Genomic DNA, 19796 nt, shown 5'->3' on the forward strand with positions numbered 1-19796 from the left:
AGAAAAGAGGTGAAAGCCGAATGCATTTTTTGTGATGCTGCCAGTGGGGCTGGCCAACGTGTTTCGACGAGAGACATCTTGGTGTCTCATAATGATAATCATTGTAAATGTAGAGAAACTTTGTTAATGACCTGGTGCGAACAGGCGTGGTTCAGATGGTTGAAACATGGCCAGATTTCTTAAGTTCTCCTAGAACTGCATTGGTAGTGCCTTGATGTGGAGCTGTGCAATTGGAAAGAGCAGTGGAAACATTGTGGGAACGCCTCTATTCAATAATATTTTGGTGCTGTGCCAGATGCAATTGAATTTGTTTTCACATCATGGCCAGAATCGTAAATGCTTCTTATCATTCACGAAAACCTGTTATGGGTTATAATGAAGACTTCGTGTTTCACTCTTATTTCTGGACAGTGTGCCAATTTCATTTAACTGCTTTGTACATTTTCTTTGGCGTCTTATTAAAATATGAACAGGCCTAACAACTTGAATAAAAAGATGTACCGTATATACTCGTGTAAGGGCCGCCCTCGTGTAAGGGCCGCACCCCAACTTTGAAAGCGGATATTTCGAAAAAAAAAAAAAAACAAAAGTTCAAAATGTCCCGCCAGAAAAGTGTAGTTAGTTCATTTACAGCCAGATGGCGCTGCACGCTTTTCCGCTTTTATTCTACTTCCGCCGACGCGCCGACCACGCTGTTGACAGCGCGCCGCCATATTTGCCTTGTGCGGCCTCTTTGTTGGCATCGTTCCTAGCATCGTGTCGATACGTTGGCAGCGCGACTTCAGATCGGTGTCGTCGGTGTCACTTTGTTGGTTGTAGTGAACCCTGCAGAAGCCAGCGCACGTGACGGACGATGGGCCGGCATCTGAGATCATTCACTGCAGCATTTAAGCTGCAAGTGATTGACTATGCCGAGGAGCACGGGAAGCGGGAAGCTGGACGAAAGTACGACGTCGATGAGAAGCGCGTGCGTTACTGGATGAATCAGAAAGATGCCCTCGCCGCTACTAACAGGAGCCGAAAGGCGTTTCGCGGGAAAAAGTGCAAGTACCCGCAACTCGAAAGCGAGCTCGTCAACTACGTCGTCGACACACGAAGGGACGGCTACGCCGTATCGACTGACATGATACGCGTCAAAGCCCTCAGCATCGCTCGCCACATGGAAATACCCCCGGCACAATTCAAGGCAAGTCGGGGCTGGGCTACGCGGTTTATGAACCGTAACCAGCTTTCTATTCGGCGCCGAACGACGATTTGCCAAAAACTGCCGCGCGAGTACGAAGACCACGTCATTAAGTTTCATCGCTTCGTGAATGCTCTCAGGAGGGAGCATGAATACGACCTGTCCCAAATTGGGAATGCGGACCAGACACCTGTGTGGTTCGATGCACCGGAAAGCACCACAGTGGATTTAAAAGGTGCGAAAAGTGTGTCTGTGCGCACGACTGGTGCAGAACGCCAAAGGTGCACTGTGATGTTGTGCATCACGGCAGACGGCAGGAGGCTTCCGCCGTACGTCGTATTTAAAAGGAAGACTCTCCCAAAAGAGAAGTTCCCTCAGGGAATCGTCGTACGTGCGCAAGAGAAGGGCTGGATGTCCGAGGAACTGGTCGTTGACTGGATTAAGACCGTCTGGGCAAACAGACCTGGAGGGCTGTTACAACGGAAAGCCCTCCTTGTTTTGGACAGCTTTAGGGGCCACTTGACCGACCGCGTCAAGAACCGAGTTGCCGCAACTCGTACGGACTTGGCCGTCATTCCCGGTGGCCTGACGAGTGTGCTGCAGCCGCTCGACGTATGCGTCAACAGACCATTCAAAGTGGAATTTCGCCGATGTTACTCTGAATGGATGGCTGGAGGCGTCCACGAGAAGACCCCTACAGGACGGCTGAAGCGGGCGTCGCTCCAACAGGTGTGTGAATGGATTTTGAATGCGTGGCGTGCCATGTCAGTAGAAGTAGTTGCTAAAAGCTTCAAGGTAACGGGAATTTCGAACTCCATGAACGGCACCGAAGATGACCGTCTCTGGGAAGACGCGGACGCCGAGGCGAGCTCCTCCGAGAACGAGGACAGCGAAATGGAATCCGAATAAAAACATTTCTGGCATGTCATTTGTGACTCTTGCACTCTGCTACTGTTGCATAAACAGTACAGACCTTTGGCCTGTACTGCCTGTACTAAATCGGCCTGATTCGTGTAAGGGCCGCACCTAGCAAAATTTTCGAAAAAAAAGTGCGGCCCTTACACGAGTATATACGGTAGGTAAACTGAGCTGGGAATATGGAACACTGTGCCAGTTAGTAAAGCTTTATTGTAACTACAGTGTGACTGACATAGATGAAAAGCAAATAGAGAAAAGCATTGCTGTTCTGAACGGAAGCCTATTGAATGAACAACATACACCATAATTGCTTTCATAATTTGCACACTTTTTCTTGCGATTTTGGGGCTCCAAGAAGAAGGTGCACAAGTTACGCGGAGATTTTGCAAACGCATATGAAATAATGTGCAATAGTCCTAATGTGTGTAGTATTTACATCAAAGAAAATAAAATTACTTGGAGCACGAACGAAACCAGTTTAACAGAATTAGCACATACTTTAACCAGTCAGTCGCGGCTACTGCCACCGCCCTCTCAAAACGCATCACTGTTCAGCACGTTCGAATGTCCCATTTAGTTGAAGCTCTTCTCTACAATGCTGGAAGAAACTCAGTCCCACGACACGGCGATACGAAGGACCTAAGTGTTCGCACATAATCGGAAAGGCTGTCTTCAACAGCATGAAACATGTATCAGCAAGCATGCACTCTTCTCCTTTCTTCCGTACCGATCGTGCTAATCCTCACACCTGTGAGAACTTCACGCTGAAGTGCTTGGCGGTGGCATGGTTTCCATTCTTTTTTTTTTTTTCAGCAAAGTTTACAACAGCGGGGTTGAATTTTGCCATATATATATATATATATATATATATATATATATATATATATATATATATATATATATAATTACTGTAGCCCATTGCAAGAGAACAGTAAAAACGCGACGTGGGGATTGCAAAACGTAAAGTTCCAAAATCAACAAAGCGCGCCTTGCAGCACGGACGTAGAGAACGAGAAGAACAGTTGGCGTGACAGGCCCTACGGGCCCTCGTGTGCCTCCGGTGCCGAAAGTTGGGCTTGCCGTTATGCGAGTATGCATTCATTATTATGGTTGTAGAGATGGCGAGATAGAGGGGGGCAAATGCTCGAGCAGTTCCAGCAACCCGTGAAGAGATCTCTGTGTTCGTACATGGTATTCCAGAGACCCTAGTTCGGGGCAAGACCTCAGAATACGGGAATTCACACTTGCAGCCCATTTGACTACACTCGCCTGCTCGGCAGGGCAGGTGCCCGTCCAGAGAATCCAAAGGTTCAATGTCTCTCCGTGTGCGTGCCAGCGAGCTGGCTCAAGCGGGTTGGTGAGCGCGAAATATGCAATACACATGTACATATATTTTGTTTGTAAGGCTGACTAAATATTAGGGGTGAGCAAATTATGCTAGTAGATATGGTTCGTGTTACCTATGAACGTGACTCAGTGCAGCCCTAGATGTATGCAACAGATTGTCAATAATTGAAAATTCAACCATACTAAAAATTCAGCCATATCGACTATATCAGAAGGCAATACAAAGAAAGTGCTTTGTTTCGTGTCTCTCTTTGCATTTCGTCTGTGTCAGTCTTGCCATAGCCACAGCATATTATGTTGACAAATTATGACTTCTTCCCTAATTTTCTTCACTAAGCTCGTCTCAGTTCTCCAGCCTCACTGAACACCGTGACGATTTCTCTGCCACACAGCAAACCCACAGGATTCTGAGGGCTCGCAGAACGAAGAGAGCGAAGAATCGACGGTGCAGGAATCGCCCCAGACGCCCTCGCGCGAGTGTTCGAACCTGCTGCTGTCTCGCGCGCTGGCTTGCGTCGGTCACGTGGCACTGCGGCAGCTCATCTACCTCGACGTGGACGTTTTCGCTCAGCTGAAGCGGAAACGCGAGTCCGCAAAGGACAAGAAGGAGCAGGCCGTGAACAAGAAGAAGAAGCGGCAGTCAATGTCTGCTACCGGTCACGTCCTTGCCCAGAGCCAGGTGAGGCAGGATTAGAGATGAGAGATGGATGGGGTGGTTGTTGTGGCTTGACCTGAAACATAACTACTATATAGTATGCTTGTACGAATATTGGAATGAATATCGCAGTATTTGAAATTAACGAATAGGTGTATATAAGCTCGCATGTAACTCTCATAAAAGTGCCTTCACTGCAGTAGAGTGGTGCTAAGCCATGAAAGCACCTACCGTATATTGGAAATCTGCATTGTCGCGAAGCCCGACATCAAGGTTAAATGAACATATCACCCTCACATCAATGCATTTTTTTTACATTTAAAAGCTTGTTATGCTGGCTTATGTGCTCTAAATACAGTAAATATTAAAACATAACACATGTTACAGGTCATCACTAGCATTCTGCCAAAATTCAAATCCTGCTATTATTCAAAGTTGTTTCCGCTTCTTTTGAAATGAAAAAATGGCATTTGCGTTTCAATTTAAAAAATGTATATGTTGTGCAGGTTAGTTAGATCATGACAAATATGTCCATTTTTGCTTTGTAGTATGTATGTACATAATATTTGCAGTGGTGGGAAATCTGCACCAGTTGCGCCAACTGGACATTACTGCACCATACTGCCCCAAAAGGGTCTTTTTTGTCTAATTTGTGCCGTTGCTGAGCCAAAAGGTGGTTTTGGAACCGAAAGTAATGTTGATAGCACAAATCGTGAGCGTATGTTATCTGATGGTTGCCATCTTACACATTTGGGCTGCAGCAAAAGCACAGAATCGGCCGACCAATCATCCCGACATCCGCGTGGTTGCGCGGTACCTTTTCTGGCAACCATTGGCAAAGAACAAGGCGATGCGGCGACTGCAGAAAAACGTGTCAGTATGACTTATATATGTACAACAAAAACCGACGTGTGTGTCAAATCGCCGCTTTTAAGTGCACGCTTTTAATAGCCGGCGACCTGAGAGCGCTGAGGCCTTGATCGCTGCTGCCTCAATCGTCGTCCGTGTTCAGCGTACACCACTTTGCAGAAACGAAGATGCAGCTCGTTGTTACGGAGCTAAACGCTCTGGATTGCGGGCACCAAGAAGGCAAGCGTCAGCACGCTTGTTCATAAGGCGACAGCCCAAATGTGCCTTCGTTCGCTGCCAGGACCGCTGAAAAATCGCTTGCAGAAAGCTCACTTTGTCGCGTTAGCGCAATAGGCTTCTTGCCACGTCTAGTGTCACACAGGTCCCGTTAATTAGGGAGGCGATCGCCAGGCTAATTCCAAGGGCCGAAGTATCGGCCCCCCGAACCGCACCACGAAAGCGTGGACAATTTAGAAGTGGTCCTTCTAGGCGCGCCAGCGGACGCCGGCTGTGGCCCAAAGAACAAGTCAGAGCCGAGAGTTGATAAACAAACAAAATTATATTCTCAATAATGGCAGATCGAAAACAATACACAAGAATGTACACTCCACAATAGTTGCATACAATATGTCACCAACCAAACAACGTACTACACAGTACAATCAGCCACACTCGAAACAACGGACACAGACAACAATACGCACTACAATGCAGTCGCATGCATTGAACAACCAAGACACTTAAAGACTAAAGAGTTAGAAAACCTATACAGTCCAAAGTCCTTGGAACAAAAGTCTGAATGATACTCTTCCGAGAATCACTCACTCAAAGTCCAGCGTTGTTGTCGTTCCGCTGCCCCTGAAGTTTCTCTTCCAGGAAACCTCGCGTCTTCAGTTGGCCTCTCTCCAAGCTTCAAACTTATTCGCCGGAAACACGTCGGCTTCACATACGCAGCTGTTGCCACGCGTCTTCGCTCGATAGCGGTAGACACAAGCTCTTGCCTGTAGCTCGAGCCTTCACCCCTCAGGTGGAAATCCCCTTCTTCTTTTGCTTTGTCCCTACGGACAAAACCTTCGCCGACTACACGGCGGAATCCCTACGCGCTCTGGCGCTAACTTCCGTCTTCTCCTGATCTCTCGTCTCGGCTGCTCGATTAAATACCTTCCGCGCGAGATTCCAGAAAGTTCTCATCATTTCGTCGGCGCGATGCGCAGCGAAGGCTGGGGGAAAGGTCGAGACGATACGAGGGCCGTCCCCGACAGATGACTCAACCCGGAATTCCACGCCCCTTTCCATCTAGAAACTTCGAGTGCTTGCTCGGCCGCCGATGTGGGGAGAAGAGGTTCGTCGGCGAAGCCACGCTTCCGAGGGGAGAGAGTCGCGCGCCCGGGGAGCCTGGGATGTTTGTTTTCTTTTTCTTTTTTTTATCGTTGACCTCGCGGCGTCACTCCGGCGTTTCGTCGCGAGAATTTGGCGACGCGCCCTTTTTGAGCGCTCGTTCTGTGACATCTGGGCACAGTAGACGATCGCCTCCCTGCGACCGTACCGCGATCTAAAGATAGCCTGTGTCAGTTTTTGCTAAGTAGCAGATCGCGGTACATAATTATCGCTGACAGCCAGTATGTTTGTATCGTCGCTGTGTCAGTCTCTTCTTTGCCTGCGTATCCCGGACTTCGCAGTAATTTTGAAATGCTCTTTGGCGTCGCCACCACGTACCATTGGACAGTTGTGCGAAAATTCCAACCATTTCTGATTATTGGCAAAAAAAAAGAGAGATGGCTTCACTGTGGGTACTTTCGGCATTATTTGCTGTGGCACTGTATTATTCCTTCTTTATTGGTGATGGCGCACGTAAAGAAATGTAAATTGGTAGTACTTGGTCATTGGTCTGTGCACAAAGGTTGTTGGGCAGGGGGGCGCAAAGCCAGCCCCCATACATTGACATATCAGGGGGTAGGACACTGTGATGAACCGTCATTCCCCCACCTTGGAGAGGAACCCTGCGCACGCTTATGTATTTGGATGTTAATGCGTGCTACGTTTAGTGCGTAGTTAGCTGCGTTTCCGGCAGGTTCCCGGCATGTATGTATTAACGAGGTTTCCCTAAAACGAGCTTTAAATGCACGCGCATGTGTGTGTGTGCTGCTGTGAACTTCATGCTACAGCTAGCTTGGTGCAATATCCTTCACTATGAACAAAATTCACATAGTGCTGACCAAGGTAAAAAAATATATTCAAAAAATCCGTTACTACCTTATGTCACCACTTCTCTACATAATCCTACTTTTGTTTATTTTTCTGCTTATTTTTTGGGCTTGCTGCTTTTGTATGAATGATTATGTAAGCCGAGGGAACAGTAAATTTTCTCCCTCTGTGTGGATCATGGAAAGTCCGTGTGTGCCCCAAACACATGGGTAGCTGCTCCAAAACAAAAACAGATTTGCCATCTCCAATGGCTGCTCCAAAATTCTGGAAGGCATTCCTACCACTGTATTTGAATTCGATACGAAATTATTCAGTCAACATCGCTATTCGCTTCAAATTTGCTTAGAACCTAAAATTCACTATTCACACAAGCCTACTATTCAGCGCATAAAGGACTGACAGTGCCGTGTCCTGTCTTTTTCCTTCTATTGTTCTTTGTCCTTTCTTGCATTAAAGGCACATTAATAGATAGGGCTGTGCGAACAGCAAAGTTTTGAGTGTGAAGTGAATTCAGATATTTAACTGCAATTGCAAATCGAACCGAATATTTTTCGACTGTTTATCGAATGCTTCTAGAATGTTTTTCTAGAATGTTTTAGAAATGTTTTAGAATTCTAAAATGTTTCTAGAATACGTCAAAGCAAAATTGCAGCAAAAAAAAGTCGGAGAGGATTGCTAAGCATATTCTCATGAATTGGTGTGGTGTTTCATAGTTGTCTTGTCAAGAATGAGGCAATGCAGCGGGCAAATTGTATTTACGTACATGATTTGGTGAAAATAAAGTGTTGCTGACAACACTTCACACGTGACAGGCAATGATGCTATTTCGTTGGCGTCTCCTTCTCTTTCAACGTCTGTGGAAGCCCGACTGATGTGGTGGACAAACACGTGCACCCTTTGAGTCCGAAGTTTCAAATCTGCTTCGTAGACTTCAATATATAAGAGCATCTGAAATTTTGGATGCCAGAAATCTGTGGCGTCTGATGTTTCGGGCTTTCTGGCCAAATTTCGGTTTCGGAACAGCATTAATTGAGCCCCCATCTCTGCCACATCTATCACGTCCACGTTGTTTTCTCGAGTCAATACATTTGCGCCCGTAGCGGAGCCTGAAAGCAGCTTTGCCGCAGTACGAGCATAGTTCGTTAAATTAGTTCGAAAAGTAAAATTCTGGTGCAGGTTGAATTGAATAGTAAACGCTATTAAAAATTTTCGAAATTTTCAATATTCACTTGCCCCTACTTTTTACATGGACCACAATAAAGTTTATATATTTATTTATTTTTTCAAGTGTTTAGGTGTGTTTACGAGCTAAGCCTAGCAAACTGTAAAAGACAACACATTTTACCGCATGTAACCTTCACTCCACTACTATCAAATCCTGCTATGATTTGAATACACCTCGGCATTATTGTATGGTACTAAATATCGTACGCATACACTTTACTTTGAATCAGAAACGCAATATTCATGGAAGCCTAGTCAGGCTTCAAGTTTGATATAGTGACTAGGCCATGTGGTGTTCCACTGTATGTGATGTAAAGTCTTCTTTATTCACTTTAGGCAGTGCCTTGTGTCAGCTTCTTTTATGACATAACAGCTCAGTGAAAAATTGGCTACAGGAGTTTCTTTCTTGGGCTGTGGTTAGGAGTGTAGCTCACGATTAAAACTCATATTTACTTCTCTTGTTTACATTCACTTGTGTCTTTTCTTTCTTTCTCTAGGAGGCGCCTGAGAACCAGAATGCTGAAGATGAGATGTTGGGTCCGGTGACAGAAGACACGGACGCGGAGTACATTGTTCACCTCTTGGACAACGTGCTGCTAAGCAGTGAGCACTGTCTCCATCTGTTTGTGCATTGGTTTGACGCCTTTAATTTACCTGCTATACTTGGTCACCACCTAAGAAAAAATGTCAGCACAGCCCACAGTCACTGCTGTCCCCACAGAGAACTTGTATAAACGACGAACCCTTAACTTTTGACATGAGTACCATACTTACTTTGTTATGAAGTGACCGCAATAGTAGTGCGAGAGATGACTTCATTGCATCCAGGAAAAAAAGTTATTTCGCTATTCGATTGTAAGGCTAAGGTCCACCTTAGGTAGTAAAGGTCTGGATTAAAACTCATTCAATTCGTGTAAATACAATTCGTGGTAGTATTTACATCATGTGAGGAAAAAAATCTGCGAGGTCTGCATGCAGCATGCAGCGCAGTCACAGCGAAAGTCGGAAGAATGGGCTTTCTGGAGTTCGTGAACTCCCTTGGGAGAACTGATACAAGTGGACTTGCAGGGTACCCACTAGACCATAATGCATGGCTAGACCATAATGCACTAGACCATAATGCACTAGACCATAATGCGAACCTTTTTCTGGCTCCGCTGGATCATTACATGATGCCTCCGGAGTGACAAGGCTGGCGTGTGTGAAGCAATTCGTTATCACGGCTGGACTTGTCACAATTCATGCGGCGGCGATCATCTCTAGCGCCATGAACATGTCCACGTCAGTGGGGCGCTTCATCTGTAGATTTAGCCGCAAACACTGAATTAGCCTCTTTCAGTAAGTGCACTTCACGCTGGGAATAACACCCTTATTGAGGGGCTGCAGCACCGAAGTGCAATTTGTGGAAAGAACACCAGGCGCACGTTTCTGAGCTGCACGTCGACGTGATGGGCGCTACAGTTGTGAAGAAGAAGGCAGATCAACCCGTTTGCCTTCCTCATGTCCGCATCGAAGGACTGGAGCCAGCTGCTAAAGATAGCCCTCATCATCCGCGACTTCAAGTTTGTGGTGTAGCTTACTGGCAGCATGTGATTCCCCTTGAAACAGCGAGGCTTCTTGTTCCTGACAATAACGAGCAGTGGCCGTTTATTTGTGCCATCTATGTTGGTGCACAATAAAATCGTCACGCTCCGCTTGCTGTGCTTCCCCCGTGGCACTTCTTGCCTTCAATGTCCAAGGTCTTGGATGGCAGCATTTCATAAAACAGTGCCATTTCATCGGCATTATAGATGTCCGCGGGCTTGTACTGGCCGAGCAGTTCTTTGTTGCTCAGCAGCCACGACAACGTTGTCACCGAGTCGACGGCTGCTGCCTCCCCAAAAATGACTTTGGCCATGATGTCGTCGCGAGCTTTGAAACTGCTCAGCCGGCCGGGACTCACCTTAAAGTTGTTGTGGCTGAGCATGCAAGCGAAGTCCAGTGCCTTCTGTTGCAGGATCCTGCCAGATAAAGGCACCTTGTTGACATGCTGTTAAAACCACGCGAACACCGTCTTGTCCACGTCCGGGAATGCTGCAGCCATCACAATTTGTTTCTTGCACTCGTGCCGTTTTCAAGTGCACCAAGAATGGAGGCCTTGTTTTTGAGAATCGTGGACAAAGAGCGGCAAGCAACGCCGAATCCTTCGGCAATGTCCTTTTTTTTTTTTTCTGCTTTTTTCCACCTCGCTGATGATTGCAGGCTTAATTCCAGCGTGATGAACTTCCGCTTTTTCGTTGAGGGCAGCATCTTCGCAGGCAGCGAAATCGGATGAAGGAATCAAACTCACAGTTCACGTTGCACCAAGCGACCAAACGAACTCTCCACAAATGGCTCCACACACGCGACCATGTGTGCGCACAATGCCTCCTTAAAAAACCATGCCTGTAACGTCGCTGCTTTTCAACTGGGAGCCTCCTGCCAGCACGCATTCCCGGAGGCCATGACTCCTGCCTTGTGTTGTGACCAACCGCCGAGTGAGACCGCTAGCCTTTGTACCACTCAGTCACGTGACATAACGGCTGCTCGGAGGCAACTGTGAGAGCATTGCTGTGTTCGCAGGGGGCGGCCGTCGGAGACGCTCGCCTTCGTACTGAAGGAGGAGGGTAAAATCAGAGGGTAGGGCTGCGCGTTCGAGGATGACGTTCCTGGCGTAACTTTTTTAGGAGGGGGTGTGCAAAGCGAACAAAGCCAAGCACAGAGCCAAGCCAATGAACGAAACTTCATCAGGAATGTGGATTTGGCTACGTACGTAGTCCGCAATAACAAGCAGGTGTTTCGGCAAGCCTTCATCATTCTCACCAGCTTTACGTTTCTTTTGTAAACAATGATGGCAGCTGCTTCTCAAGTGCGTCTAGCAATAGTTTTGCACACTTTAACTGTAGCATGAATGCATTTCGGGAGTTTTCGAATGTAAAAGTTGCGAGAGTAGATTATTTGCGCACTCGTGTTTCAAAAATTTCGTTAATGAGGGACTGCGGTATGAATATCTTTCGTAGTCGCGAGTTAGGAAATGCATCGACTCCTATGTGCGTTCGCCGGTGCTCTGAAAATATTTCGTTGCGGTGAGAATTTCGTTCCCTCGTGATTTCGTTATCGCTGGTTTCGACTGTACCATACAATTGAGGATTTTTTTTTTTTTCTCGTTTTGCATGATAGCAGTTACGAACACCGGTGAAGGCAGCAGACGATTGTTGTTGTGATCCCATGACTGCTCAGACTGAAAAAGTATTGTCTGTTTTGGTGGAGACCGATTAGAACAACTTTCGTTCACATGTGCAGGGGTGGAAACCTGTGGTTCTGTGGAAGCAGCTGACTTTTTTTTATTTTTTTTCAGGTTGTAATCACGTGCATTCCCACAAACCTAAATTCCAGTCAGTTAAAATGGAAGCATGCAGTATCTAAGCCCCGAAAAAATTTCTAACCCCTGAATTTCGAGGTCGCCAGCTTGGTAGATCCACATTTGAATTCGCAGTCAGACGTGGCAAGTGCGAATGCTCAGTGAAGTGGTTCATAATACTTATTTTATTGAAATATTACTGCTCTTACACTACACGATATAGATGTGTTGAATGATTTTTACATTTTTTTTTCTAAATGTAGGACTTCTCTTTCACACTGCTCCAAAGTTGGTTTTTCGTGATAAAAATTATTTCGTGATAAAGTTTCTAAGCCCCGTCTGTTAGAAAAAAATGTTGTGCCATTCGTAGCATTCTACTATGAAAAGCATAATTTGCAGTCTTTACAATTGTATGAGTTATCAATGCTTCAATGCTTGTTTAGTACACTGGGATGGTTCGTTTTCTTGTTTGCAGATGAAAATACCCTTGGCATTTGGAGCGAGCTTGTGGTGCATGTTGTCACTGAGCAGGACACATACACGGACGAAGGTTTACGCAGAGTCTCTTCCCTTGCGCTGGCTAAACTGATGACAATCAAGTGAGTACTGACCAGGCTCTTCGTTTTTTTTTTTTTTTGTATAATTATGAATAGGCGATGCTTTCATTCACGTTGAAAGCATGTGTAGCCCCCCTCCCTCCCCCTCGTAAAACAGAGGGGGGGGGGGGGGGATTTTTCATGACTTGTTCTATTTAGTGCAGAGCGCCACGTGATCCACCTTCGTTGCAGTACACTGATACTCTGCGGAAAAGTGCATTTTGATTTTGAAGGGTCTATTAGCATTAATCACGGGACACAGCACATTTTGTTCAACTACTCACATAATTGGGAGTACTAGCAATTCTTTAGAGCAGTGTATGACATTTTTGGCACCCTAAAAAACTGTGAGCCAGTGTTTTTTTTTTTTTTTTTTTTTTTTTTTTGTCATTTCTACAAACCCCTGAACTTTGAAGTCGCCAGCTTGGTAGATCCACACTTGAATTCGCAGTCAGACGCGGCAAGTGCGAATGCTCAGTGAAGTGGTTCATAATACTCATTTTATTGAAATAATACTGCTCTTACTCACACTGCATGATATAGATGTGTTGAATGATTTTTATATTTTTTTTTTCTAAATGTAGGACTTCTTTTTCATACTGCTCCAAAGTTGGTTTTTCGTGATAAAAAAAATAATGTTTTGTCCCCCATAACGTGCTACAAATTTGGATTTTTGTGCTCCAAAAGTAACATTTTGCTGCTCCGAAAATTGCTCCGAATTCTGTTTTGGCTGTTGCACCCCTGCTCCTTGCCGACTGCGACTAAACAGTTCTGGGGCATTATAACCTCGCAATATCATACACACCTGCACACATTCATTACTGCATTGCTGCTTGCAAATATGGGGCTATGTTTGCCGAAGAGAAGGAATTGATATTCTCAGTCATTCGCATTTGGAATACGATCACGTTAATTTTTCAAGATCACGCGTGGCTTGTCCTGTCTGTGAAGGAAGCTGCCACCCCGCTAACTGCTTAATTAACTAGCACAGCTCTGTGCAGTACACCTAACAGTTGTCATACAGCACGATATGTGGGATCTGGTGGAAGTGTTGAGCGCCCCTTAAAATGACAACTGCTCGCGGCTGTCGTGTACTACGTCACACACGCGCGCTAGCTCGTTTGCACTCTGTCGTAAATTGAGACATGCAGTGGTACTATGTTCGCCGTCACTCGTGATTGCACCGTCTAGCACGGCAGAACTTCAGAGATAACCGCAGGTGTAATGGCAACCGATGGTAAAGTTCCCAAAGAGTGCCCACATTATGATCCGTCGAATCCTCACAAAAATGGCGGTGAGCGTGTCTTTTTTTTTGTGTGTGTGTGTGTCTGATAGCTAGAAACCTTCTGCCCCTTAGCGCTTTATGAGAGCCCTTTTTTGTGCATCTGAATGAGAGGTTCTGACTGCAGCACGTCTCGTACAACCGCAGTTTCTGGCAGTGCTGAACATAGCTGCCAAATAATCGTATTTCCCGGGAATATATTAAGCAGTATATAATAAACACAGCTCTATAGAGTAAGTTTTAGTTTTCGCAACTGTATGTGTGGGAACCGCGAAATCGTATTAAGTTGGAACAGATCAACATTGTTCTGCATGTGTTGTCTAACCCTCACTTACCATCATAACTTTACAGTGCTCAGTTTTGCGAGCGGCACTTGGCCCTGATTTTTGACATCATGGAGAACTCGCCAGATCCCGTGATGCGCACCAACCTGATCGTGGCTGTGGGCGACCTTATGGTCCGCTTTCCTAATCTGCTCTACACCTGGACTGAGAAGGTCTACGCTCGGTACGTTGCTTACCGTTCACTGGTGCCGCTTTTCCCACTTTTATCGTCTTGGGACTACACTCAGAGCTCAACATAACAAAGCCAGATATAACGAAATATTGGTTATAACGGAGTAATTAAAAACAGTCTTGCAAAAAAATAGATACAGTCGATTCTGGATATATTGAACTTGAAGGGGATCGCGAAACAGTTCTATATATCGATAATTCAAAATACAAAATATGCGTATTTAAGGCCTAAATAAAAGCATTTCAGGCCTCTAAAATCATTACAAGTGCTAACATAACGATTTGCTCACAGTTTAATAAAGAACAAGGCGTGAAGTGCAAGTTATCGCACTTTATTATGAATGAAAAAAGTCCATAAACTTGTCTTTGTGCATCGTCAAGTTGCAGTCATCTTCAATATCATTGAAGCTTTTCAAATAAGCGAATTCGGTTCCTTCGGCCACAACAGCGTTGATTAACGCAGAACGCCAATGCAAGCCTTGTAGCATGGCAAAAGGTTGGTTAGTGGCGGCAGCGAAAGCTTGGCATATTCATATCCGCACGGGTACACCTGTGCGGCACCGCCAACTGCAGCCTTGATTTCAGCAACGATGCAATCTGAAACAGCTACATCGTCACCTGCAATGATGAAGTAGCTCAGTGTCCGAGATGGTGCCCGCAAACGCTGATAAGTCGCAGAATTCACCGAGTCATCGTCGCAGAATTCACCGAGTCATCGTACGTTGTTGTCCGCAATCATGACGCACCTGAAGTCGTTACCTGGCCTGCTAGGAAAGTTTACCACGGTGCTTTACTAGAAGTCGCTCCTAGTGTTAGTCATAATTTTTGTCTGGGTCAACCTTATGTTCAACTCCCGAATGAGGACTTATGAGGAACGAGGCGGGAAGTACACAAGTCGACAAGCTGCATAAGACGACGAGAAATGACAGAATTCTCACAGCCGACCTGTTGCCAATATCGATGTCACTTGTGCTTGGCAGCTAGTGCTTATGTGAAAAGCTAGACAAAGCATAGCCTCCGAGACATGTGTTTTAAAACCGAGAACACTAAAACTATGTCACGAAGATTTCAAAGGCTATGCTTTTCAGGCTCGCATGCCATTATGCGCTTGCAAATAAGGGAGTTCGAACATTGCAGCGAGATCGTCGAGTCACTTTGCATTCTCATTCCGGTGTGCTCGGCAATAGGGTCTTTCTGAAAAACGCTATGCCCATGCGTTACGACCTGCAGATCGCGGAGCAACCATATCGGTGCACTCGTAAGCACTGGGCAACGAATTTGATCAGTGCGATGGAATAACACCACCTTTTTGTCACCTGTGTGCGAAAAGGATCGGAGCTTGTCAAAGTGCGGCCAAAAGTTGACCAATATTTGCTAGGAAAAGTGCACTTTGTGGGATTTGGCGTGAGGTTTTATATAGCCGATGTCCTGCTGTGCGGGTGTTCAAGACATATGGGGGCACCGGTCCTATACTTTTGCATGGGAAATTCAAGGGGATTGCTCAACTGTTCGATATAGGCAATAACTCGATACGTCCGAGTTTGATATATTTGGGGTCGACTGTATAGTGTTGAGAATATACCTTTATAACGAATTTTTGGTTATAGATAACTTATCTCGTGTAAGATGCAACCTTCTTATAGTAAGGTTTGAGTGTATTGATTTTTTTCTGAGAGGAGAGCATGAAGCAGTCACTTTCTTGTTCTTTGTATCTCAGTAGTGAAAGGCCAGTGGGGATGAAATGTGCAGATTCTCATGCACCATGGTTTCATCAACATAGTAAAATTAACTGAAAATCTTTACTGTGACATCCTTCATAGATTATCATGTTATTTGTCACACTCAACAGAATGTGGTCACCAGAGCCGCAATTTGATTAGTGCAGGAGACAGGGAAGAGAAACAAATCTCTGTCATGGATTGATGTTGACCGATTCGGTCAACATTAATCCAGAGTGTTGCGCTGCGCCATCCTTTGTTGATCATTCCACGATTTTAGGGACTTCACAGTTTGACCTTCTATGCTGAATTTATTTGCGAGGAAGAATGCATTTCTGTATGAGCTCGAACTAAAACAGAGTTTTAACATATTTTTTCTTTTTTTTTCTTTGAATAAACAGGTTGCAAGATCAATCGCGGGATGTCAAGATGGGAACATTGAAGACGATCACCTTCCTTATCTTGAACGACATGATCAAGGTCAAAGGTCAGATCAGTGACATTGCCATCATGGTCATGGACGAAGATGAAGAACTTGCAGACATGTGTCGGAACTTCTTCTTTGAACTCGGAAGCAAGGTTTGTTGTACTCGTGTGATTTTTGTGTCAATTGGAAAGAACTAACCATATTTGCACCTTTTGAATGTGTTGACTGCCCTTATTTCATTTCACCAGTAAGATTTTTCCGGTAATATGCTTCGAAAGCGTAGGTAATTTACTATAGAAATGTCGTGGGAAAGTTTGCAGAACTCTAAAAGGCTGCTTTCCGAAGCCAGTTTGAGAACCTCTGTTCTATATACACAGTCTGTAATGGTTGGCATTGAGCGGACCATCTTAGCAGATCTCAAGTACAGTTCACAGCAATAGAGAATATTCATTGCATTGGAGCCCTCCCAACAGTTTTAACCAAGTCAACAGATCGTCCTGTCACGTTTCAGTAATTGAATTCTTATGCTTTTGCATTATACAATAGTTTGCATATTGAACGATTGGGCATTAGCTGTATTGAGTTGGAAGAAAGATAGAATAGAATATACTGTGAAAGTAAGCAATCGAAACAAAAGCGTTTCCTTCAATTCTCCCCCCCCCCCCACCCCCTTTCTTTTTTAAATCCATACAGTATGGCTAAGGTGCAGCTTTTTGATGAAGTTCATTTTTCATTTTAGAATTGCATTTGTGCAGCTTTTGCTCGGAAAAACTACATTCTGTGTGCACCTTATTTATGCCACCAGTACTTCACTATGATACACATCGTTTATGCAGTACATACCAGGCATTTTCTATATTGCAGTGAAGCCAACACCTAATGCTTTTACGTGTGAAAAGAGCCTAGTTTATGGTTGCTTTCTAACCATTGGCATTGTACTTTCTTCCTTTCTGATTTTGCAAAGCCTTTCTGATTTGTACAGCTATAAGAATTGGCTTTGAAGAGTTCCACGTTTACTTTTTTACTGCTACAAACGATCCCAAACAGCATCCTTTCTGTTCCGAAACATTTTTTGTCCTACATTGAAAAACTTTCCATATCCTTGGTTGGCTGGATAGCTCTTGATAAAATACTTATATACAGTAGGCTCTCATTAAATGGAACATGAAGGAACCAGGAAAATATGTTTCGTATAACAGGAAGCATTGTTTACGGATAGATGACCAGGGCTGCAGATTACAAGAAGGAGACCAGTCTCTTCTCGTTCTACACTTAAGGAGGCAGACTGGTCTTTGACATTTTTTTGTTTATTTCTTCAGTGATCTTGATCAAACTGCACAGGGTTATGCAGTTTTTTCTGCCGATTTCAAATATTTAATTATATTTCCGGCAACTCGTCTTGTTTCTCAGGTAACTTAAGTTACCCCTATTGGCTGCCATAAAAAAAAAGTGCTTAATTAAAAGTGATATTTAAGATATGCCAACATAGACTAATGACTATAGAGGGAAAGTATGGAAGAGTTTTTTTTTTGTTTTTAGGCCTTTATTGGTTATTTTAAAGCAAAATTAACTATCCATTTTCAAAAGCAGTTAAAATTGTGTTGCAATTTTGATTAGTAATAATTAAAAAGGCTTGTACTCTAACTCCTGCTTCCATACTTGCATTCTACACACATACAGGTTTTCACTGCAAAAAGAATTATTGTTGCACCTGCCCTAGCTGCAGAGATATTGAGGCCTCAAAATTGAATAGTCGTTAATTTAATTTTTTGAGAAAATGAAAAAAAAATTGAAAACACACAGTTTCTTCAAAAAGCCACAATCACGGTGTGCATGTTTTGCAATCCTTATAAAGGCGCTGATAAATTGGTAGTAGAGCTTTATTTAGACACAGGTGCTGGCATTATATAAAAAAGCCTCAAAGCCGGTTCCCCATTTTTTTGCAGGTTCTGCATGTTAACAGCACCAAGAATCTGGACAGTTAGAATGAAATTACAAAAAAGTTACTACTTCCTGGTGTGCGAAAATTTGCAGAGATAGAAAAATACTTGCAGAAACCAAATATGCCAATTTAAAAAATGAATTTTTTTGTCACTTTTTGGTCTCATTTGATTGATTTCTGGGGTTTAACGTCCCAAAACCACCCTATGATTATGAGAGACGCCGTAGTGGAGGGCTCCGGAAATTTCGACCACCTAGGGCTCTTCAGATCTGAGTACACGGGCCTACAACATTTTCGCCTCCATCGGAAATGCAGCCGCCGCCGCAGCCGGGATTCGATCCCGCGACCTGCGGGTCAGCAGCCGAGTACCTTAGCCACTAGACCACTATAACAGGGCACTTTTTGGTCCCAAAGACAAGTCTGCCCCCTTAAGCAGTGGTTCTGTTTAACAGATTTTCGTTTACTGAGAGCCCACTGTAGACGAATAGCTTTCATGATCAACTATAAAGCTCGACTGCTAACCGAAATGTCGCGGGATCGAATCCTGGCTGTGGCGGCCATATTTTCGATGGAGGCGAAAATGTTGAGGTTCATGTACTTAAATTTAGGTACACGTTATAAGACCCCAAGGGGTCGAAACTTCCCGAGCGCTCCACTACGGCGTCTATCATAATCTTATTGTGGTTTTGTGACATTAATCTCCAAATATTATTATTATTATTATTATTATTATTATTATTATTTTTGTAAGCTTGCATGAGCTATGCAAGGGTAATAGGCTTGGCTATCGTTTCAAAGTGAAGAGCAGGTTAAGAGAAGATCGTGAAACGAGAATAAGTGGAGCGGTATGTTGACGCTTTTCACTTTCTTTCTCGACTCAATTGTTAGTGTTGTATTTCTTGTAGTTTAAAGCATTTCTGCTGTTTCAGCTGACATGTCTCACATGTTCTTATATATTCCAGGGAAATGCCCTGTACAACCTGCTGCCTGACATCATCAGCCATCTTTCGGACGAAGAACATGGCGTAGATGAAAAGAATTTCCGCATTGTGATGAAGTAAGTGCCTTAATTTTACACAGTCGTAAGTCGACTCATTTTGTCTTGATTTAAATCCAAAGTTGTGGGGTCAACCTAGAATAGAAAACTAGTTTCGGTTGAGAAGTACTTGCGAAAAAGAAACCCACATTTTTCGCTAAGCTAGATTATATGCACAGCTTCTAAGCACTGCTGTGAAGCCACCTTCGACTTAGGTTTTCTTTTTTTTTTTTAAGACATTGTAAATCAATTTTATACAATCATGTAATAATGGTATGTAATAGTACTTTCAGGTTGTTGAACTTTCAAGTTTCAATGCCGCTATTCATCGTGTGAATGCCACCCCAATGAATGCATTGTTATGCAGCGAAATGTAGGATCCGTTCTTTTGGAGTTGGGACTGTCTCTGACTGGCTCTGCTTTGTCATTGCAATGAGCGGTGGTTACACCACTGTTCTTTTGTGGTGACATCAATGTTTTTGAAATTTTAATATTATACTTTATTATGATTATTTTATTT

At 44.3% G+C, this 19796-nt stretch overlaps 1 protein-coding gene across 1 annotated transcript in view; it reads left to right on the top strand.

Moving 5' to 3' along the window:
• The window catches only part of Cap-D2 (CAP-D2 condensin subunit), a 79488-nt gene that overhangs the window by 39606 nt on the left and 20086 nt on the right, over positions 1–19796 (top strand). Inside the window, exons 23-28 of the mRNA XM_037427563.2 lie at positions 3841–4127; positions 8879–8984; positions 12236–12359; positions 13990–14145; positions 16273–16450; positions 19203–19297. Of these exons, the coding sequence (XP_037283460.2) occupies positions 3841–4127; positions 8879–8984; positions 12236–12359; positions 13990–14145; positions 16273–16450; positions 19203–19297 (946 nt within the window). The remainder of the gene's footprint in view (positions 1–3840; positions 4128–8878; positions 8985–12235; positions 12360–13989; positions 14146–16272; positions 16451–19202; positions 19298–19796) is intronic.

Source organism: Rhipicephalus microplus, chromosome 3, assembly GCF_043290135.1.
Source record: "Rhipicephalus microplus isolate Deutch F79 chromosome 3, USDA_Rmic, whole genome shotgun sequence".
NCBI classification, from domain to species: domain Eukaryota; kingdom Metazoa; phylum Arthropoda; class Arachnida; order Ixodida; family Ixodidae; genus Rhipicephalus; species Rhipicephalus microplus.